General features: G+C 38.6%; 1 protein-coding gene across 1 annotated transcript; it reads left to right on the forward strand.

Annotated features, from left to right (window-relative positions):
- Positions 1-18,766: 18,766 nt before the first annotated feature.
- LOC149221685 (uncharacterized) lies at positions 18,767-22,381 on the forward strand. Its single transcript, XM_089387448.1, has 3 exons — positions 18,767-19,527; positions 19,906-20,606; positions 20,790-22,381. Exons 1-3 carry the CDS (start codon positions 18,767-18,769, stop codon positions 22,379-22,381), a joined length of 3,054 nt encoding a protein of 1,017 aa, XP_089243574.1.
- The last annotated feature ends 1,572 nt before the right edge of the window (positions 22,382-23,953 follow it).

A 23,953-nucleotide genomic window follows, 5' to 3' on the forward strand; every position in this document is an offset into this window, starting at 1 on the left:
GCTTAGCTTTTTCAAAATTGTTGAAATTTTCCCTCGCCAATAAAAAAAAACATTAGATACAATTTTATTTGTATTTGAGAAACTAACTATTCTTACTCTACATTTTTTGGTTTATGTTCCAAAACATTTATCGCATAGTGGTATTTATCATAATAACAATAATTATATAATTTTATGGTTAGGGTTTATATGCAATGATTTTGTTGTTAAAGTTTACTAGGCAAAATTTGAAATCTCTCAAAGGGAACAAGTGTTTTTAATTTTTTTGTACTGAAAACATTTATGTATTCTTGCATATTAGGTGGGTGCAAGCAAAAAAGAGAATATAGTAAGTGGGTTTAATAGTTAAAAACAAGTGTTGGTTTCTTAAAAGTCATAGGACAAATTTGGAAGGGGTACGATATGTATCCTTCTTTATGTTGAATAAATTCAAATTGTTGTGTGAATAGGGTTGTAAGACCCTTTGTTTTCATCTTGAGAAAATGGAGTCCTCTCCTAGTCACTCGCATATTTTAGGTTGTCATAAGAAAAATAGGTTTTTTGCCTTAAAATGTGAACATTTCATTTTAAGCAGTGTGATAATACAGTTTCAGCGAGGCATTAACAAATGGAATGAGCATGCACATTTGGGATGCTAGTGTTATGTTATACTTGAGGCAAGAGTGCATGTCTAGGAAGACTCTAACAAGGGTTGAAGAGGTGGAATAGTTGTGAAGCAAACTTAAGACATTTGAAGAGTTGCATGAAGGAAACTTGGCACTAGTACTAAGTGAACATTCCTTGATCAATGTTGATACCCTCTCCTTGGCACAACCACTTTTCAAGATGAAGAAGAAATATGAAATACATGTGTGACCCACTAAAGAAGTTGGCAAGGTTGTTGCAACATATATAGATGGTTATGTCGTGTTTCAAAAGGAGGTGTTGGAACTTGGAAGGTGACCATTGGAGTAGATTTGTCATGGAGTGCCAAGGAGGTGCAAGGATCTCATAAGGAGAAAATTATACAAATCCAACAAATAGGCCATATTGGGTTAGGATATTACTATTTTGGGATATCCAAAGTTGAAGGTGCATTTTATGGAGGTGTAGTCTAAGCACTTGGGTGCATGCCACGTATTAATGGTATCTTTGGCTTTTGGTGTGTGTTAGTGGAGTTAGTGCATTGTGTTTGATGAGCAATAGCTAGAATGTGTTCCATGAAGGCAAAAATCCCACAAGTTAGAGATGAATTAACCATTTGGCATCGTAAGGTGTGTTATGCCCTAGTTTGGAGGAGACAACTGGAACCATATTAGAGTGTGATGGGTTGTGCCATTGACTTAGGTCCACTTACATGGGTTGAGGTGTAAAGGTACCCCGTGAGTTGAGGAAAATGATTACAATGCTTACCTATATAAAGTGTTTATGATATAAGATTAATGATTTTTTGTTGGAGAATGGAAGAGGAAAATAATAAAGAAGAGGCATTGAGGTTTATTGTAAATTAATCAAAAGGAAGTGAAAATGTCTCTTTCTAGGAGGATTGTTCAATTTGTCTCTTCAAATAGGACTAAATTTTAGTTGTGGCTAGGGAGTTGGCCTCAAAAGCACTGATTGGGTACTCTAGAAATCCAAGACCTAACATATCTAAGCTAGTCCATTAGATAGATTCATCTTGGGCAAAGGTTGCAAAGGCTAAGGTGCAAATCTCCCCTCTTTAATGTGGGTTTTAAACCTCCCATTTGAGAATGCTAAAAAAAAGGTCACAATCTTGAAAGGAGGTCCTTGATTTTACCAAAACTCAATGCCAATGCTTAATCCATGGTGTGATTCTTTCTATTTTGGTTTGGCCTTGAATGATGAGATCTAGCTTTGGGTCAATTTATCAGTTTGTGATTTCATTTATGTGTTGAGAAGATCTTAAGGGATATAGGGGATAAAATGGTTATTTTCAATACCCCTCCCTTGAAACCCTGTAAGAAGATGGTGTGCCCCATTTTGTTGTCGTAATATTCAACCACGAGCTCTCTTGTGAGGATGTCGTTGAAGGAAGGGTATGCAAAGGAAGTGGAAAAAATCAAAACTTCATGTTGAGTCAAAGGAGGAGTATGTATTATAGGTGTCTCTAGAGGTCTTAACAAAGGTGAAGTGGAATGGAGTTTACCTCCTATTGCAACGCCTTCTATTCCACCATTAGAGGTGCTAGAGGGCATTGAATTTAAGGGTCATATGTGAAAGTTCACAAATATCTTAAAAATTAGAAGGTAGGTGTGATTTAGTGTAGCATTGATTCTTAAATAGTTGACTTTTTAGGTGATATTTCCTAACCTTTGTTTCCATGGAACCCCAGTGGACATTTCGTATAATTTTGGTCATGCTTGTGACATCTACGACATTTGAATGGGATGCCCTCGTAGTCTAAAGTCTTAATAGAAGTGATGCATTGATGTTGGAGTTTCATTTCACCCCATAATGCGTCTCTGATATCTGAATTTATCAATACCCTCACCACCTTCATCTCCACATAGAATTTGAAATTGAGGTCGACCTCCAAGCATTCCCCTAGCTTGTTTCCAATTTCCCTGAGAGTCTGCTTCGACCATAATTGTACTTTTAGTCCCAGAAGTTGAACCTAGATAGGGGCCTTGTCTAGTCTCTCCTGAGTGGGATAAAAAAGAAGGGTCCAATGCTTAATCATGAAAGGGGTGGATTCGATACTCCAAACCTTATTCAGACCCAATGAACCTCTTCAGACTTGTTGAAAAATAAAATGAGCCAACCTCTTACCAATATCATGTCAGGGAGTGTTAGGGAGTGCCACGAAAACACAAGGGATAACTAGTTCAAAATGCATGGAAATGAATGAATAAGAGTGTGCGATAGGGAGTGACAGTGAGTCCCAGGTGTGTTAAGGAGGGAGTGACAAGGTTATATGCTAGGCAATGCCAAGGCATGTTAGAGTGCTAGGGTGTGCTAGGGAGAGCCAAAGCATGCCAAGGAATGTAGGGGATGCTAACATGTGCCACATAGTGCCAAGGGATTTTTAGATGTGCCAGGTGCTATGGCATGTCAATATGTAAATTATGTTTCTTAGTTGTTTTATGGCCGCGGTTGGACATGAGCCTTGACCTGGTAACGTGTTAAGTGGGATGAGTTGAGATTGGACATGAGTAGCCTAAGATGAGTTATAGCCAGTTCTTAGGTGAACAAGGCATAGTCTAGTTGTAGTAATCATAACTTGGTCAAGTTGTTGTAGTCAAGGCAAGACTTGGTTGGGTTCCCAAGTCCAAAAAAAAGTAAGGGTAGTTGTGAGGGAATGATAGATAATGAGTGTCAGGGCATACCAAGGAATGAAAAGGTGTGCTAACACATGCTAGACAATGTCAATGCATGTTGAGGAGTGATAGGAAGTGTTCACGAATCAAAAGGGAGAACTAGGTTTAAAATGCATGGAAATGAACGAATAGGAGTGTGTGCTAATGAGTGTCAGTGAATTCTAGGTGTCCCAAGGATGAAGTATGTGATCCAAGTTGACTCAACTCCCAGATTTAACCAAGATCTTTTGCTTCTGTGGTGTAGTTAGAATTACATTTTATAAGAGCATAAATGAACATATATGCATGCTTAATCAAATGGAAACATAATATCAATCAATAAATCATAAACAAGAGACATTGATAACAGAGTTCGTCTAGTGTGGACTACGTCTCTAGGGCCGGTGTCAAGATGGTGTTGGTCACTTCATTCAATGTTAGAAATGGTGAAGATGTACATGGACTATGTTTTATGTCATACAAATATATGTGCCCTCTACATGAGTGGAAAAGTCTTTCCATGAGACATTCCTCTACAGGAACTATCACTCACAATAGACCTCCTATTAGCATGACATAAACTTACACATGGTGATAATGAGTATCTCATCATCATGTCATCAAAGGGATCTCAACCAAAACACCCATGGTGACAATGAGTATCTCGCCATCATGGAGACAAAGGGATCTCAATCAAAACATACATAACAATCCATGATGAATACATCTAACATGAAATAGACATAAATATTCTGCATCATACATAAAGCAGGAATCGAAACAACATAATACATCTCATAGAAAATGACCAACGAAGTACATGACAACAATACTTCATATACCTCAACTCTGATGTTGGTTGAAGAATGGAATACTCAGCTGCTAGATCTGAATGCACTGTCGAAATTGTGGCGTCGAATAGCATAGAATCGACTGTCCACACTCTGAAATCTAACATCGTCACTCCAATCTAGAAAATGGTCGAAAAATAGAAGGCTCCGCTGCAAAAAATTACTGCACACTGAATTTTTGTCATTGAGAGGTGTAAAATCGACTATCCATTTGTCAATTTTTGACACCGGAAAAATCTAGGCCCGTAGGAATCTTTTAGATTCCCGTGTGATTCTCCAAAGATTCCCTCCTTTGGGTTGACTGGAGATCTGCAACTCAAATCAAAAAACTGATCTCACCATTGAGATCCTTGCGAAATTCTGAGAAGAATGAGTATAAAGTTGGTTGCATTCTGGATCTGGGAAATTTCAACCTCCAAGGAATCTGGAAGATTCCCTCAAGATTCTCCTCTGTTTAGAATCTGCAAATCTGCTGCTCAAAAGTTGAATCTGACCTCGCCATTATGTTCCCTGCGAAAATATGAGAAAAATCACTGTGAACTTTATTACATTTTGACAAAATGAATTTTTACCTCCCAAGGAATCTTTTTAGCATCTTAAGATTCTCTGCAAAAATTATGTCTCGAAAAGTGTGCCAATCATGGTTCCACCCTCTCGCACTATGTCATGGTTTCGACTCTAGCCTAGTTCGTGATTCCACCATTCTGCATAGTTCCGTTCGGCCTCCGTTCCGTTCACCCCCTTAAATGGAAAAATTACGTTCTTATATGATTGTTTGGGAGGCTTGTACAATAGCACCCCTTTTGGAGCGTTGGTTAGGGCAGAGCGTTCAAGGAGGGGAGGTCGGGGGATCAAATCCTGACCCCTCCAAAAATATACATGGTTTTGGTAATCCGTTGTGTTTTAAAATGGCGCGGTTATGATTTTTGGTAACCGTGATATGTTTTGGGCACAGTTCATTGCATTGATGTGATTTTGTTGGAGTGGTATATATGGGCGATGTTGGTGTGTAATCATTATATGGTTGGCGTAATGCTACATGGGGTTGCTCGGTGGGGGCTAGCCCACCTGGTTCAATCCCTGCCAGCTCCATTATTAATGCGATACGTGCATGAGTTGGGGGCGTATGGTGGTTGGGTATGGGATGGGTCCACTAAAGGTGGCTTGACCAACTCATAATATATGTTAGTTTTTAACGTATGTTGGTTGGGGCCGATGGGGGTCATGGCCCATCAGCTTATACTTAATAATTTTTTTTAATACATGGTTTGGGGATGGCGGGGGTCATGGCCCACCACCTCATTTATATTTTTTTTTTTCTTTTTTATTTATTAAATACAAGCCTTTTTTCGATTTTGTCTAATATAAGGGATACCAAACAAATTAAAGAGGCAACAATTTCACCCGATCTCGGGAGCTAAGTTTCCACGCCGGTTGGCGGTGAATTTGTAGGACACATAAACCTGGTCCACTACCCAACTTTGACCAAACTTTGACTAGTTGTATCTCCCTCACACGAGCTCGGATTTGAGTGTCGTTCACACCATTGGAATCAAGGCAATGAGAACTTCGATTTGGTGTTGGTTTGAGAGAAATCTGAGCACTTTGAATTTTGACCCTTTCTTAGACCTCTTGAACTTCTGCATGTGTTTGGAGCCACTTGGATCAATCCTCCGCACTGAGGATATTTTGGTCCTCCAAAAGCATGAAAATAATATGCCACTTATTGGTACCTTGTCTACACTTACAAATTTCTGATAAGTCACCCTTCCTTCTCCTTCACCTTTGTCCTTCGGAGCCATAAGCGATGAGCCGACACCTGCATCCCCTGCAAACCTGTAGTACATTGTTGCAAATTACATTCTTAATTTAGATGACCAATTAATGATCCAAGAATCCCATACCTTCCATGAGTTTATAACACATACTCGGTGGTCAAGTTTACATCAAAATGGAAACAATACCCCAACTATGAAAACAAGGCCAAACATCATTGTTGCTTCAACAAGTGATGGAAAAAACATCATCACTTTTACAATTTAAAATACAACACATGATTGGAAAAAATAAGGCCATGAAATTCTACCACACCTAGAAGAACCATTTCTCACTTATCAAAGTGAATGGGTCGTTTCCTTGTTGTACATTTGATGGTCGAACAACCGTTTCATCTGGTTCATGCTCGGATGCTTTGTCCTTGCTATGCTGCTCTGGATGGAACCTCCAACATGTGGCCTTTTGATGAACACTTTTGTTGCAATGACTACAATAAGTCTTCTTCCTCTAGATCTGCTTAACATGCTTCTTCCCCTATTGTGGAGAAGGCCTTTCATGCCTCATTCTTTTTCGTACTGCCATTCTCTTCCAACACTCAACAAATATATGGTTATGTAAACCACAAAAAGTGCATGTTTTTCAATGCCATGATTTATGTCCCTCATTAACAACATGATTGTAATTGAAATGAACATTGGAATATTGAGACTGTTTATACCTTTCCTTGTTGTCTCTGGTGTGATTATGGTGATGAGAGCTTGCCTCAGCTCTTTCCCTACAATGGGCACTGCCATGGGATGATGGTGATGTGTTACCATCATTCTCTTTCCTCGACGATTTCAACAATGTCGTGGAAGATTTTGACACCTTCGAGCATTTTCCTTCGGTGTATCCCAAGTCTATAAATTGAGGTCTCTGCTCAACCTCCAATGGTTGAGTTATGCCTTGGCTATTAACACCAAGTCCTTCTTCTTCCTTGTACCTCATCCTGGTAAGGAGCCTCATGTTTGTCCCTGTAATTGGTATCTCCACATTTCCAACAGAAATTATACTATGTGAAGATGAAACTGAAGGGAAATCAACATCTTTTACCTCCACTGTCGATTTGGAAAGAACTGATGAGGGATTCTCATCATCTGTTGTTAGCGGTTCGCTGGTTGTCTTAGCGCATTCCCCAACTTCCTTCCCGACATACCCAAGTTATGCCTGACGAGGTAATTCCTCTATTTTGATGGGGTTGACAATGCCTTGGCCATTAATGCCCAAGCCTTTTCCTTCATATCCCATTCTCTTCAGCAATTTGGAGCCAATTCCTATGATATGATTTTCAAAAACAACAAAATCATCATCAGGACACATACATGAAGTCGGAGAATTACTTTTTAACTCACATGGGTTAACGCTGCAGCTTTTCCAAGGCCTCGTCCTTAGCTTGTAGTTGTTGTAGAAACCTTTGTTTCTCATCTTTCTCTTCTCGTAGAAGCATCTTCAATTCAGGCTTATCTTCTTGAAGACTCTGGTTGTTGTGCTTCAGTTCTTCCAAGGCCTCCTCCGTGGCTCACAACTGAAGCTGCAATCGTTGCTTTTCCTCTGTCTCTTCTTGTAGCATGGTCTCATACATCTCTTTTTCATCCTCCATTATTGCACGTTCTATTGTTCACGCTCGCACTTCACATCCACGCGAAGACTTCTCTAATACCAAACTTGATCCGAGATGATTCAACTCCCGAATTTAACCAAGATCTTTTGCTTCCGTGATGTGGTTAGAATTGAATTTTATAAGAGCATAAATGAACATATATGCATGGTTAAGCAAATGGAAACATAATGACAATCAACAAATCATAAACAAGAGATATTGATAATGGAGTTCGTCCAGTGTGGACTATGCCTCCAGGCCCGGTGTCAAGATGGTGTTGGTCGCTTCATTCAGTGCTAGAAATGGTGAAGATGTACATGGACTATGTTTTCTATCATAAAAAGATATGTTCCCTCTACATGAGTGGCAAAGTCTCTCCACGATACATTCCTCTACAGGAACTATCACTCACAATAGACCTCCTATCAACATGACATAAACTTACACATGGTGACAATGAGTATCCCGCCATCATGGCATCAAAGGGATCTCAACCAAAACACCCACGTTGACAATGAGTATCCCCCGATCATGGAAACAAAGGGATCTCAATCAAAACATACATAACAATCCATGACGAATACATCTCACATGAAATAGACATAAAGATTTCGCATCATACATCAAGCAGGAATCGAAACAACATAATACATCTTACAGCAAATGATCAAAGAAATACATGATAACAATACTTCATATACCTCAACTCTTATGCTGGCTGAAGAATGGAATACTCAACTGCTGGATCTAAATTCACCATCGAAATTGTGGCGTCAAATAGCATAGAATCAACTATCCACACTCTGAAATCTGACACCGTCACTCCAATCTGGAAAATGGCCGAAAAATAGAAGGCTCAGTTGCAAAAAATAACTGCACTACTAAATTTGTGTCATCGAGAGGTGTAAAATCAACTATCCATTTGTCGAATTCTGACACCAGCAAAATCTGGGCATGTAGGAATCTTTTAGATTCCCTCATGATTCTCCAAAGATTCCCTCCTCTGGGTTGACTGGAGATATGCAACTCAAATTAGAAAACTGATCTCACCATTGAGATCCTTGTGAAATTATGAGAAGAATGAGTATAAAGTTGGCTGCATTCTAGATCTGGGAAATTTCAGCCTCCAAGGAATCTGGAAGATTCCCTCAAGATTCTCGAAGATTCTCCTCTGTTGGGAATTTGCAAATCCACTGCTCAAAAGGTGAATCTAACCTCGCCATTGCGTTCCCTGTGAAAATCTGAGAAAAATGACTGTAAACTTGATTACATTATGACAAAATGAATTTTTACCTCCCAAGGAATCTTTTTAGCATCTTAAGATTCTTTGAAAATTTTTGTCTCGAAAAGCATGCCAATCATGGTTCCACCCTCTAGCACTACGTCATGGTTCCGCCTTTGGCTTGGCTCATGGTTCCACCATTCTGCACAGTTCCATTTCGTTCACCCCCTTGAATGGAAAACTTGCATTATTATATGAATGTCTAGGTGATTTTACAGCAACACCCCTTCTGGCACGTTGGTTAGGGCAGAGCGTTCAAGGTGAGGAGGTCGAGGGATCAAATCCAAACCCCTCAAAAAATGTATGCGGTTTTGGTAACATGTTGTGTTTTAAAATGACGCGGTTATTATTTTTGGTAACCGTGATATGTTTTGGGCGCAGTTTGTTGCATTGATGTGATTTCGTTGGAGAGGTAAATATGGGCATTGTTGGTGTGTAATCGTTGTATGGTTGGCGTAATGCCACATGGAGCCGGCTGGTTCAATCCCCGCTGGCTCCACTATTAATGCAATACGTGCATGAGTTGGGGGTGTATGGTGGTGGGGTGTGGGCCGGGTCCACCGGAGGTGGCTCGCCCAACTCATAATATATGTTTGTTTTTAAAGTATGTTGGTTGGGGCCACCAGGGGTCATGGCCCATCGGCCTATATTTAATAAAAAAAATTAATACATCGTTTGGGGGTGGCGGGGGTCATGGCCTACCACCTCATTTATATTTTTTTTATTCTTTTTTATTAAATACAAGTCTTTTTTTTGTCTAATATAAGGGATATTAGAAAAATTAAAGAGGAAAAAATTTTGCCCACTCTCAGGAGCTAAGTTTCCACGCTGATTGATGGTGAATTTGTAGGACACTTAAATTTGGCCCACTACCCAACTTTGACCAAACTTTGACTAGCCCTATCTCCCTCATACGAGCTTGGATTTGAGTGTCGTTCGCACCGTTGGAATCAGGGAGATGAGAACTTCGATTTGGTGTTGGTTTGAGAGAAGTCTGACCAATTTGAATTTTGACCTTTTCTGAGTCCTTTGAACTTCTGCATGTGTTTGTAGCCACCTAGATCAATCCTCCCCACTGAGGAGCTTTTGGTCTTCCAAAAGCATGAAAATAATCTGCCACTTCTTTGTACCTTATCTGTATTTACAAATGTCTGATAAGTCACTCTTCCTTCTCCTTCACCTTTGTCCGTCGAAGCAATAAGCGATGAGCTGACACCTACATCCCTTGAAAAACTGTAGTACATTGTTGCAAATTACATGCTTAATTTACATGACCAACTAATGACCCAAGCATTCCATACTTGCCACAAGTTTATAACACATACTTGGTGGTCAAGTTTACATCAAAATGGAAACAATGCCCCGGCGATGAAAACAAGGCCAAACATCATTATTGCTTCAACAAGTGATGGAAAACACATAATCACTTTTACAGTTTAAAATGAAACACATGATTGGCAAAAATAAGACCATGACATTCTACCACACCTAGAAGAACTGTTTCTCACTTATCAAAGTGAATGGGTTGTTTCCTTGTGGCGCATTCACTAGTCGAACAACCGTTTCATATGGTTCATGCTCGAATGCTTTGTTCTTGCGACGCTGCTCTGGATGGAGCCTCCAACATGTGGCCTTTTGATGACCACTTTTGTTGCAATGATTACAATAAGTCTTCTTCCTCCAGATATGCTTAACATGCTTCTTCCCCTGTTGTGGAGAAGGCCTTTCACATCCCATCCTTTTTCATGCTGCCATTCTCTTCCAACACTCAACAAATATATGGTTATGTAAACCACAAAAAGTGCATGTTTTTCGATGCCATGATTTATGTCCATCATTAACAACATGATTGTAATCGAAATGAACATTCGAATATTGAGACTTGCTATACCTTTCCTTGTTGTGTAGGGTGTGATTATGGCGATGAGAGCTTGCCTCAGCTCTTTCCCTGCAATTGAAACTGCCATGGGATGATGGTGATGTTTTCCCATCATTCTCTTTCCTCGATGATTTCAACAATGTTGTGGAAGCTTTTGACACCTTCGAGCATTGTCCTTCGGTGTATCCCAAGTCTACAAATCGAGGTCTCTTCTCAATCTCCAATGGATAAGTTATGCCTTGGCTATTAACACCAAGTCCTTCTTCTTCCTTGTACCTCATCCTGGTAAGGAGCCTCATGTTTGTCCCTGTAATTGGTATCTCCACATTTCCAACATAAATTATACTATGTGAATATGAAACTGAAGGGAAATCAACATCTTTTGCCTCCACTTTCGAGTTGGAAAGAACTAATGAGGGCTTCTCATCATCTGTTGTTGGCGGTTCGCTGGCTTTATTGGCACATTCCCCAACTTCTTTCCCAACATACCCAAGTCCTGCCTGACGAGGTAATTCCTCTAATTTTATGGGGTTGGAAATTCCTTGGCCATTAATGCCCAAGCCTTTTCCTTCATAGCCCATTCTCTTCAGCACTTTGGAGCCAATTCCTGTGGTATGATTTTTAAAAACAACGAAATCTGCTTGAAGACTCTAGTTGTTGTGCTTCAGTTCTTCGAGGGCCTCTTCTGTGGCTTGCAACTGAAGCTGCAATCGCTACTTTTCCTTTGTCTCTTATTGTAGAGCTTCATACATTATGCCCATATTTTGGGACACTCTAAGCATGGTCTTGTACATCTCTTTGTCATCCTCCATTGTTGCACGTTCCATTGTTCACGCTTGCAATTCACATCCATGTGAAGATCGCTCTGATACCAAACTTGATCCGAGTTGACTCAACTCCCAGATTTAACCAAGATCTTTTGCTTCCATGATGTAGTTAGAATTGCATTTTAGAAGAGAATAAATGAACATATATGCATGCTTAATAAAATGGAAACATATTGACAATTAACAAATCATAAACAAGAGACATTGATAACAGAGTTAGTCCAGTGTGGACTACGTCTCCGGGCCTGGTGTCAAGATGGTGTTGGTCGCTTCATTCAGTGCTGGAAATGGTGAAGATGTACATGGACTATGTTTTCTATCATACAAAGATATGTGCCCTCTACATGAGTGGTAAGTCTCTCCATGAGACATTCCTCTACAGGAACTATCACTCACAATAGACCTCCTATCAGCATGACATAAACTTACACATGGTGACAATGAGTATCCTGCCATCATGGCATCAAAGGGATCTCAACCAAAACACCCATGGTGACAATGAGTATCCCACCATCATGGAAACAAAGGGATCTCAATCAAAACATACATAACAATCCATGTTGAATACATCTCACGTGAAATAGACACAAATATTTTGCATCATACATCAAGTAGGAATCGAAACAACATAATACATCTCACAACAAATGATCAAAGAAGTACATGACAACAATACTTCATATACCTCGACTCTCATGTTGGCTGAAGAATGTAATATTCAGCTGCTGGATCTAAATGCACCATCGAAATCGTGGCGTCGAATAACATAGAATCGATTGCCCACAATCTGAAATCTAACACCGTCACTCCAATCTGTAAAATGGCCGAAATATCGAAGGCTCGGCTACAAAAATGACTGCACCACTGAATTTGTGTCGTCAAGAGGTGTAAAATTGGCTATCCATTTGTCAAATTCTGACACCGGAAAAATTTGGGCATGTAGGAATCTTTTAGATTCCCTCGTGATTCTCCAAAGATTCTCTCCTCTGGGTTGACTGGAGATCTACAACTCAAATTAGAAAACTGATCTCACCATTGAGATCCTTGCGGATTTCTGAGAAGAATGAGTATAAAGCTAGCTACATTTTGGATCTGGCAAATTTCAGCCTCCAAGGAATCTGGAAGATTCCCTCAAGATTCTCCTCTGCTGGGAATCTGCAAATCTGCTGTTCAAAAGGTGAATCCAACCTCGCCATTGCATTCTCTGCGAAAATCCAAGAAAAATGACTGTGAACTTGATTACATTCTGACAAAATGAATTTTTACCTCCCAAGGAATCTTTTTAGCATCTTAAGATTCTCTGCAAAAATTATGTCTCAAAAAGCATGCCAATCATGGTTCCACCCTCTAGGACTGTGTCATGGTTCCACCTCTAGCCTAGCTCATGGTTCCACTATTCTTTGTAGTTCCGTTCAGCCTTCGTTCAGTTCACCCCATTGAATGGAGAAATTGCGTTCTCATATGAATGTTTGGGCAGATTTTACAACAGCGTCCCTTCTGGCGCATTGGTTAGGGCAGAGCGTTCAAGGTGGGGAGGTCGGGGGATCAATTCTTGACCCCTCCAAAAATATTTTCGGTTTGGTAATCTGTTGTGTTTTAAAATGGTGCGTTATGATTTTTGGTAACCGTGATATGTTTTGGGCGTAGTTCATTGTATTGATGTGATTTTGTTGGAGTGGTATATATGGGCTTTGTTGGTGTGTAATCATTATATGGTTGGCATAGTGCCACATGGGGCCACCCGTTGGGGGACGGTCCACACGTGGGCCGGGTGGGTTCAATCCCCGTCGACTCCACTATTAATGTGATACATGCATGAGTTGGGGGCGTATGGTGGTTGGGTGTGGGATGGGTCCACCAGAGGTGGCCCGCCCAACCCGTAATATATGTTTGTTTTTAACGTATGTTGGTTGGGTCTGCCAGGGGTCATGCCCCGTCGGCCTATATTTAATAAAGTTTTTTAATACATGGTTTGGGGGTGGCGGGGGTCATGGCTCGCCACCTCATTTATATTTTTTTATTCTTTTTTATTAAAACAATGTAAACTTTGAAACATGAACTATAAACTCAAAACGGGAACTCTAGCAAAAAAAACCCCGAAAAAACATTAAAAACAGTGCTAAAAATGAAAAGTGTTGATGCTGGAATAACACCTTTTTTTTTTTTTTTTTTTCTTGGGTAAATTTTCAACGTATTTTAAAAATGGCGGTGAAAACCAATTTTTTGCGCAAAAATTATCAAAAAAACACCCTCAAAACGAAAAGTGTTGATGCTAGGAGAACACTTTTTTTTTCAAAGTAAAATTTCAACATTTTGAAATAATGGCGTAAAATATTTTATTATGACCCCGAAAAACATTAAATTTAAAAAAAATAATGAAAACATAAAAAAAAAAAAAAAAAAAATTAAAACAATGAAAAAACACAAAAAAAAGGTTAAAAAAAAACCAAAACATAGATTAAAATATATACTAAAAGCAAAACATTAAAAAAATAAAAAAATCAATCAATCATAAAAATGTAAAACAAAAAAACAAAATTAATGATTAAGAATTAAAAAACTAAAAAATAAAATAAAATTATAAACAATTAAATAGAAAAAAATTTATTTTAAAAAAATGGAGAAAAAAGGAAAAAGAGTTATCTTGTAAACCATAAAAAAAATTGCCAAAAAAAAAAATGGAAAAGAAAAAAAAAACATTTAAAAAAAAACAAAAAATTAAATAGGTGAAAAAAAAAAAAAAAAATATATTAAGAAAAAACCAAAAGTAAAAAGTAAAAATTAAAATTAAAAACAAACTAGATCTAAAAAAATAGAAAATTAACAAAAAAATTAAAAACTACTAAAATTAAGATTAAAATGTTGATTACTTAAAAAACAAATATAAAAATATATATAAAAGACAAAAATTAAAAAAAAAATTATCTCACAACCCACAAAAGAATTTGGAAAAAAAATAAAAATATATATATATATATATATATATAAGTAAAAATAGACAAATTAAAAAGAAACATTACCAAAAATAAAAAATAAAAAAAATAGTTAAAAAATATATATATATATGTAAAATTAACGAAAAAAATTTAAAAAACTAGTAAAATTAATATTAAAAAAAAAAAAAAAAAAAACTCAAAAAAATGAACATTTTTTATTTAAAAAAAAAAAATTATTATTTTTTATTAAACATACTTATTTTATTTAAAAAAAAATAATAATTTTTTTAAACAATCTTTTTTATTATTAAAAAAAAAATTATAATTCTTTTTAAACAATTGTAATTTTTATTTTTTTATTTAAAAATACAAATGATTAAACCTACCTTTTATATTAAAAAAATTACATTTCTTTTTAAATTTTTTTTTTTTAAAGAAAAAGAAATTTATCTTTTTTTTTAAACAATTTTTTTTTTTATTAAAAAAAGATTATAATTTTTTTTTAAAACAATTTTTTTTGTTTTTATTTAAAAATATAAATAATAAAAAATATTTTAATTTTTTTTAAACAATTTTTTTTTTTTTTTTTTTTTTTTTTTTTTTTTTTTTTTTAATTTAAAATTTACAAAAGTATTAAAAAAAATAAAAAATTTAAAAATTAACAATTTTTTTTTTTTTTTTAATTGCGGTGGTCCTCTGCCCGCACGCAGACCCTCTGCCCACGACCGCGCCACCACGGCCGGCTAGGGGGCGGGCGGGCAATTGAGGGGCTTGCACGCAGGCCCTCCGCCCATGGCTGCACCACCACGGGTGGCCGGTGGGCGAGCTGGCGATTCCGGGAATCGCCCGCCCACCCCCTAACCGCCCATGGTGGCGAGGCCGTGGGCAGAGGGCCTGCGTGCAGGCCCCTCCGCCCACGGCAGCGCCACCACGGGCGGCCCGGGGGCGGGCTGGCGATTCGTACAGGCCCCTCCGCCCACGGTAGCACAACCACGGGTGGCAGGGGGGCGCGCTGGCGATTTGTACAGGCCACTCCGCCCACGGCAGTGCCACCATGGGCGGCCGGGGGGTGGGCTGGTGATTCCGGTCGGCTGCTCGTGGTGGCGCTGCAGTGGGCGGAGGGGCCTGCATGCAGGCCCTCCGCCCACGGCCGCGCCACCATGGGTGGTCGGGGGGCAGAGGACCACCGCAATTTTTTTTTTAATAAAAAAAAACAATGTTAATTTTTAAATTTTTATTTTTATTTTTAATAATTTTTTAAATTTTAAATTAAAAAAAATTAAATTAGTTTTAAAAAGTTAAAATATTTTTTATTATTTATATTTTTAAATAAAAACAAAAAAATTGTTTTAATTAAAAATAATAATAATAATAATATATAAATAAATAAATAAATTGTTTAAAAAAAGGTAATTTTTTTTTTTTTTTAAATTGTTTAAAAAAAAGAAATGTAAATTTTTGTTTTTACTTTTATTTTTTTAAATATAAAATGTAGGTTTAATTTTTTTTTTTTTAAATATAAAAGGTAGGTTTAATAATTTGTATTTTTAAAGAAAAAAAATAAAAATTGTTTAAAAAAAATATTATAATTTTTTTTTTTAATAATAAAAAGATTGTTTAAAAAAAAAATTAATTTTTTTTTTAAAATAAAATATGTATGTTTAATAAAAAATAATTACATTTTTTTTTAATAAAAAATACGCATTTTTTTGGTTTTTTTTTTATAATTTGAATTTATTTTTGTTTTTTTTAATATTAATTTTTTATTTTTTTCAATTTTTTCGTTAATTTTCTGTATTTTTTTTTTTAAACTAGTTGTTTTTTTTCCTAGTTTTTGCTAATGTTTTTTTTTTTTTTTTAATTTCTCTATTTTTACTTACTTACTATATATATATATATATATATATATTTTCCAAATTCTTTTATGGTTTGTGAGATAATTTTTTTTTACATTTTTTTTTAATATTAATTTTACTAGTTTTTTTAAATTTTTTTCGTTAATTTTCTATTTTATTTTTTTTAAACTAGTTTGTTTTTAATTTTTTTTCCTAGTTTTTGCTAATGTTTTTTTTTTTTTTTTTTATTTCTCAATTTTTACTGACTTAATTATATATATATATATATATTTTTTTTTCCAAATTGTTTTATGGTTTATAAGATAATTTTTTTTAACATTTTTTTTTTTATCTTTTTTTTTATATATAATTTTATATTTGTTTTTTAGAGACAATTATTTCATTTGGATTGAAAATTTAATTAACGATGTATAAATATGTAAAATATTGAAAATGCAACCAAAAACGCGCGCGCGATAGGGAATGCGTTCTGCTAGGTTTTCGACCAGCTGCCGCCGCCATGGCTGCTCCAGGGGGTGCGGAGCCCTCTCCCACCCCTCCGATTTCGCCTGCAGAAGCCTTCAAGAAGATCCTTACGCAGAGAGGGAAAAAACGAATGCAGCCTGAAGCTCCGAAGTTTATCAAAAAATTAGAAGAAATCCCAGAAATTGCTCTGCCAGAAGACCAGACAATCAAAATCGCCCTTGCCCTGGCTGACAGAGGTTTAGTAGGGCAATTTATGGGACGATGGCCAACAACCAAATCGACTGATGAATGGGTGCAAAGAAACTGGAGACCCCTGCTCCCAAACAATGTAATCAGCTACCCGATTGGAAGGGGCTACTTCATCTTTGAATTCACTACCAAGGAAGACCGAGATTTGGTGTTCAGAAATGGCCCATATTTCATGGGAAACCAAGGTCTCTTTCTGAATAAATGGACACCCGACTTTGACCCCTCAGTCGATGTCCCAAAGGAGGTCCCTGTTTGGGTTCGGCTCCCCAATCTTCCAATACACTGCTGGAGCTACCAAGCACTGCAAAAGATAGGAAATGGACTGGGAAGATTCATCGACAAAGCTGATAACAAGGGCCAATACACCTGCGCCAGAATATGCGTGGAAGTGGATCTCGAAGCTGGGCTACCGGAAGCTATCAAGTTGACAGTGGGAGATTGGCATCACTACCAGAAGCTAGACTACGAGCAACTCCCATTTAAATGCAGGATCTGCCATGAACATGGCCATTTTCAACGAAACTGCCCTAAAGCACCATCAGGGGATAAAGAGGAAGAAGAAGGATGGAAGGAAATAAAAAAAGGAAAGGTAGTCTCAAAGCCAAACGAGAAGAAGCAGACAAAATCAAAGGGAAATCCCCAGCCCAACGACAAAACCAAACCAGTCTCAAATGAAGGCCCATCCACAGCTGAAAAGGGGGAGGCCTCAGAGAAACATGAAGAAACTGAAGGTCAGCCGAAGGAAAGGAAAGAATCCGAAGAAGAATCAAATCCCCAACTAACCAAGGCAGATCAAGGGGGAAAAGCAGGCGATGACGAACACATTAGTCTTGCCTCCGAATCAGGAGAAGAATCAGAAGAAAGAGAATCTGAATCAGACAGTTCTCAAATCTCTCCTATCAAAACATCCAGGGGCTGAAAATCCAAGAAGAAACAAAGAGAGGAGAAAACCTACATGGATGTTCTCCAAGGTTCCCAGAAAACCCTCAAGGGAATGATGAATACCAGATCCGGGCGCAAGAATAACAAGGCTCCAAAAGGAGCCACTCCCCCCCTCTCCAGTAAATAATGAAATACGTCTCCTGGAATTGCAGAGGATTAGGTAGCAGGCTGAAAGAAGAGGCCCTGAAAGACATTGTAAGGTTGCATATGCCTGAAATCCTTCTCATCCAGGAGACAAAGATGGAGGACTCTCTTCTCCTCCAATCCAGCAAAACATTCTGGCGCAAAGGCCCTGGAAAAGCTGTCAGTGCTAGAGGTGCCTCTGGTGGGATCGCCTCCTTCTGGGACAGCTCCAAATACGACTTGATTCAAGAAGAAAGTGGCCAGCACTGGATTTTCACTCAACTCCTTCACAAAGATTCTGGTCAACAAGTAAGTTTATTTAACCTTTATGCTCCAGTCTTGCCATCGGAGAAAAAAATTTGCTGGGACTCGCTCCAGTCCTTTCTTGTTTTGCACAATCCAGGAAATATCATTATTGCAGGGGATCTGAACGTTACTCTAGCTGCTGAAGAGAAAAAAGGTGGTTCACCTGTAAGGGACCCTGCCAGAGAATGGGTAGAAGACATCATGAACGATTGGGATTTGGAGGACATCAAACCTTCAGCCAGGAAATATACTTGGTCTAATAAAAGACTAGGTCCCAGCCATATAGCAGCTCGCTTGGACAGATTCCTTGTCCAAACCTCCTTCCTCACTAGTGGCCTAATGACCTCATCCAAAATTCTGCCCAACTGCACCTCTGACCACAAACCCATAAGTCTGGAACTCTCCGTGGATAGATTTCTTGGACCCATTCCATTTAGATTTAGCCCGTTATGGATTCAGCAAGAGGGGTTCAATGAGGTGGTTGCTGAAGTCTGGAACCGGAAAATTCAGGGTTCCCCTTTCTTCGTGTGGGAAGAAAAATTGCGGGCTCTTAAGAGAAAGCTCAAGGAATGGGCAAAAGCTTTGAAAACTCCTGCTGCCAATCGAAAAGAGTCTATAGAAAATCTTGCTGCCCTCCAATCCTCAATGGAGAATTCAGATATTACTCAAAGTCTGCTCCAAAAAGAAGTTGAGTTACAAAAAGCCTTTCATAAAGCCAGTAGGGACGAAGAGGAGTATTGGAGACAGAAATCTAGAAACTTATGGTTACAAGCCGGCGACAAAAATACTAGTTTCTTCCACAAACATGCCGAAGCCCGAAAGCAATACAAAAATGTTTCAGAAATCCGATTCCAAGACACAGTGGTTAATGATTTTGAGGGCATAAAGAGAGCAGCATTCTCCTTTTTTAAAGATCTCTATTCAGCTCCTGATTACCAGCCTATAGATCCCCAAGCATATCCGTACAATCTGATCCCCTTCTGTGTGCAAGACCCCGTCAATAATATGCTGACTGCCCCGATCAGCATGGATGAGCTCAAGAAAGCTTTGGATTGCATGGACCCGGATAAAGCGCCAGGGCCTGATGGGTTCACTGCCAGGTTCTTTCAGTCTTGCTGGTCAATTATCAACAAAGACCTTCTGAGAATGGTAAGGAAATCCCAATTTTGTACTAAGATAGGAGGCAGCACCAATTCAGCCTTCCTGGCTTTGCTTCCGAAAGAAAAAGGAGCTTCTGAGTTCAGTAGATTCCGCCCCATTTCGTTGTGTAATACTAGCTATAAACTTATTACCAAAATAATATCCATGCGCCTCAAGAATATATTGCCGAACATCATACCGGAGAACCAAGGAGGCTTCATCAAAGGGAGAAAGATACTGGATAATATTGTACTGGTTCAAGAGGCAGTACATTCAAGTGTCCAGAGAAAAGAGAAAGGAATGGTAATAAAACTAGATCTGGCTAATGCCTTTGACAGGGTGAGGCATGACTTCCTGTTTGCAGTTATGACAAAAATGGGCTTTTCAACAAAATTCACAAATTGGGTGAAAGCCTGCATCGCCTCTCCTTGGATTGCTCCGCTGGTAAATGGAAGATCAACTGAATTTTTTACAGCTTCAAGGGGATTAAGGCAAGGCTGTCCGCTGTCCCCGCTTCTCTATGCCATTCAAGCCTCAGTGTTGAGTTTCCAGCTCGACTACTGTCAGCAAATCCAAATTCTGCCAGGTCTCAGAATGGTGCAAAATGTCAAAGAAATAAACCATGCTCAATTTGCCGACGATACTCTGCTACTAGGTGGAGCGAGTATTATTTCGGCCAATTCTTTCAAAAAGGAACTGGACATCTATAAGGAAGCATCCGGCAGCAAGATTAACTACTCAAAAAGTACAATCTATGGCTGGAATTGCTCAGCTAAAAACCTTGCTGATATAGCTAGGCTTCTTGAAATGAAAATCTGTCAAGACTGGGATTCTTTCAAATATCTTGGGATCCCAATTTTCAGATCCATCCCCAAAGTTTCCCATTGGATGCCCCTTTTGGACAAGCTCAAACTCAGAATTAATGCCTGGGGAGCCTCCTGGCTGAACACTGCTGGGAAAATTATCCTTATAAAATCTGTCTTAACAAGCATGCCTCTGCTTCAGCATTCCATTCTCCTCGCCCCCAAAACCTTTCTCAGTAAAATGGATGGTATGCTGAGAAGATTTCTGTGGGAAGGGGGAAAAAACAACGAAAGAAGGCTTCATTTAGTAAATTGGGATACCATTAAGAAACCTTTCATAGAAGGAGGTCTGCAAATTAGAGACTCGGCTGCCCAAAATCTCGCTCTTGGCTCAAAAATATTGTGGAATATTGTGGCAGGAAAAATAAGCTGGAGCAAGAAAGTGCTGTGGAAGAAATACTTTCAAGGTCAACGATTGAGATGTCTTGATCTTCCTCCAAAAAATTCCAAAGGCTCCCCAATATCCAAACTTTGTATCGCTGCTCTGGACAACTTCAGCCTCAACCTCTATTGGATCCCAGGTAATGGGAAAAAAATAAGAATTTGGAATGATCAGATTCTTGGAGACCAGCCTCTTCATCGTATAAAAGGCCTGGCAAATATTAAGCTATGGTTGCATTCCAACAACAAGGAAACTCTATGGGACATAACCAACTGGACGGAGGATGCTGAAAGAAGATGGGACAGCTGGAATCTCGGGGAGGTACCACACCATTTGCAATCTGAAGCTTCTTTACTGTTAGACAATCTGCAAGGGAAATCACCATTATCAGCAACAGCCAAGGATAAAAGAGGGTGGGGCTCCCATACTGGCTCCTACTCGGTAGCTGAAGGATACAAAAGTTTAATTGCTGTCCCGAATGTCCCTCCAGACCCAACGCAATGGAAATTCATATGGAACTTTCCTTCTCTCCCTAAAATAGACTTTTTCTGCTGGACACTTGCTCATAAAAGTATTCTCACAGGAGACAATCTGAGAAAACGGGGAATGGAAGGGCCCTCCAGATGTCCATTATGTATATCAGAGGAAGAAACAGCTGATCACCTGTTGCTGCTGTGCCCCTTTGCCAAGGCAGTCTGGAAAGGGGTCCTGAGTTCAAGGGCGGACAAGATTGAGCTACCAAGAAGTGTGCCATCCCTGTTCTACGAGTGGGCCAAGCTTCCTCCAATCTGCACCAACAATAAAAACCTCCTTAGGACTGCTTGGATGTGGACCCCTAAATACATATGTTGGAAATTATGGCTGGAAAGGAACAACAGAATCTTCAGAGGAGAAATCTGCACTGTAAACAATGTTATATCCAAAATTAAAGCTTTATTGGGAGAGACTTTGGAAGCTAAGCCAACCCTAAGGAATGAAGTAAAGCTGGACAATGAGGAGGAGCAGTGGCTAAAAGAAATCGTTCCAAATAATCAACCCATCCCTACTATTCCAACCACTTGCCATGCTAAGTGGGAAATCCGTATGGAAGAACAGGAATTTCTAAAGTGGAGATCGGCACTAGATGACCATTGTCTTTTCTTCGACGGGGCCTCTAAAGGCAATCCAGGAGCTGCGGGTGGAGGTGGAGTGCTGCTGAAACCCGATGGGTCTACTTTACTCAAGTACCATTGGGGTCTGGGAATCGAATCAAATAATAGAGCTGAGGCTCTAGCTTTGTGGCAGGGGCTGACTCTGGCTCTAAAACGGAACATTCAAACATTGACGGTCTTCGGAGACTCTCGGCTCATCATTCAAGCAATGAATTCTCCTTCGAATCAGTGGCAGATTCATTTAGGCCGAATTCTAAAGAAAATAAGACCCATGCTGGCTAAGTTTCAGAAAATCTCCTTCTACCACATTATGAGGCAGCTTAATTCTCAAGCTGATTTTGAAGCCAACCTTGGAGCTGCCAGAAGCCAAAGAACCCTATCAGTCAATTTGGAAGATTCTCTCTGCATCATCCCATAATCGGATTAACCAGTAATTCTGTTTTAACACAGAAAACCCAGAAATTTGCTTGCTGGAAATGGTGTTTCAGCAACACAGTTATTTTATCAGTTGCTGAAACTGGTGTTTCAGCAACGCCGCTCGTGGTGTTTCAGCAACGCAAAATTTTGACGTCAGGCTCTGTACATTCAATCGGACAGCTGCCCATTTCGCACGGCTCTTTCTGCTCCAGGGGAAATTGCTTTGAAAAAATACTCAAGCTGATTTTGAAGCCAACCTTGGAGCTGCCAGAAGCCAAAGAACCCTATCATTCAATTTGGAAGATTCTCTCTGCATCATCCCATAATCGGATTAACCAGTAATTCTGTTTTAACACAGAAAACCCAGAAATTTGCTTGCTGGAAATGGTGTTTCAGCAACACAGTTATTTTATCAGTTGCTGAAACTGGTGTTTCAGCAACGCCGATCGTGGTGTCTCAGCAATGCAAAATTTTGACGTCAGGCTCTGTACATTCAATCGGACAGCTGCCCATTTCGCACGGCTCTTTCTGCTCCAGGGGAAATTGCTTTGACAAAAATCAAGGCGTTGGAAGGTTAGAATGAAGACTAGAGATGGAAAACGATTTTCATACTCCCAAGTGGAAATAGCTCATATCCGATTAGCTCCTCTGGCAACAGAGTTAGAGGAAGGCTCCAGAAAGGCATACTCAGGTTGTCAGAATCAGCTGGTAACATCAAGGTAAAGAACCATCCGGCAGAGATACAGCGTTGCTTCTCCAAAAGACGACCCTGAATCAAAGATTGATCATGGATTCGTGGACTTCATGAACTCAGAGAGAAATGAAATTGAGAAACTCAATCCAATGTAAATGCAAGCGGCAGCTGTTTTGCCGCCTTTTAAATAAAAATCTAACCGTTAAAGTCAAAAAAAAAATATTGAAAATGCAAAATATCGACCTTCTTCTTTAAATATGAAAATCAATAAAAACCTCACTACAAAAAAAAAAAAAAAAAAAAAAAAAAAAATATATATATATATATATATATATATATATATATATATATATATGAAGAAGAAGACCACTTCCAAAATTATTAAATTTACAAAATAATTATTTACATTTCATACATTAGAAAAGTTAAAGTCAAAAAATAGGTCTTTTAAAAAAAGGGTCTGATGCAGAATAACCACTTTTTAAAATCAGCATGAAAATCACTACCATTCTAAAATGCAATGTACATAAAAAAAAATTAAAAAAAATTGAAGTGCCAAAAATTATGCTCTAAAAAAAACGTGTGTTCTGCATCACCCATTTTCAAAATCGGGTAACTTTTTTTCTATCTCTACAAAACGGGTAACAATATCAATTCCCATTTCAAAGTTTACATTGTTTTAAATACATGTATTTTTTATTTTTTATTTTTGTCTAATATAAGGGATATTAGAAAAATTAAAGAGGCAAAAATTTTGCCCGCTCTCGGCAGCTAAGTTTCCACGCCGATTGATGGTGAATTTGTAGGACACTTAAATCTAGCCCACTGCCCAACTTTGACCAAATTTCACTGGCTCTATTTCCCTCATACGAGCTCGGA

Source organism: Pinus tabuliformis, chromosome Q, assembly GCF_031772625.1.
Source record: "Pinus tabuliformis cultivar Carrire ecotype Pingquan chromosome Q, CPIR1, whole genome shotgun sequence".
Taxonomy (NCBI): Eukaryota; Viridiplantae; Streptophyta; class Pinopsida; order Pinales; family Pinaceae; genus Pinus; species Pinus tabuliformis.

What these genes read in the sequence shown, in the direction of transcription:
- LOC149221685 (XM_089387448.1), top strand. Translation starts at nt 18,767, where the DNA reads ATGACCTCATCCAAAATTCTGCCCAACTGCACCTCTGACCACAAACCC. An exon ending in CCTGATGGGTTCACTGCCAG is followed by an intron (nt 19,528 to 19,905) that starts GTTCTTTCAGTC and finishes TGCCTTTGACAG; the next exon opens with GGTGAGGCATGACTTCCTGT. An exon ending in CGCCCCCAAAACCTTTCTCA is followed by an intron (nt 20,607 to 20,789) that starts GTAAAATGGATG and finishes ATATTGTGGCAG; the next exon opens with GAAAAATAAGCTGGAGCAAG.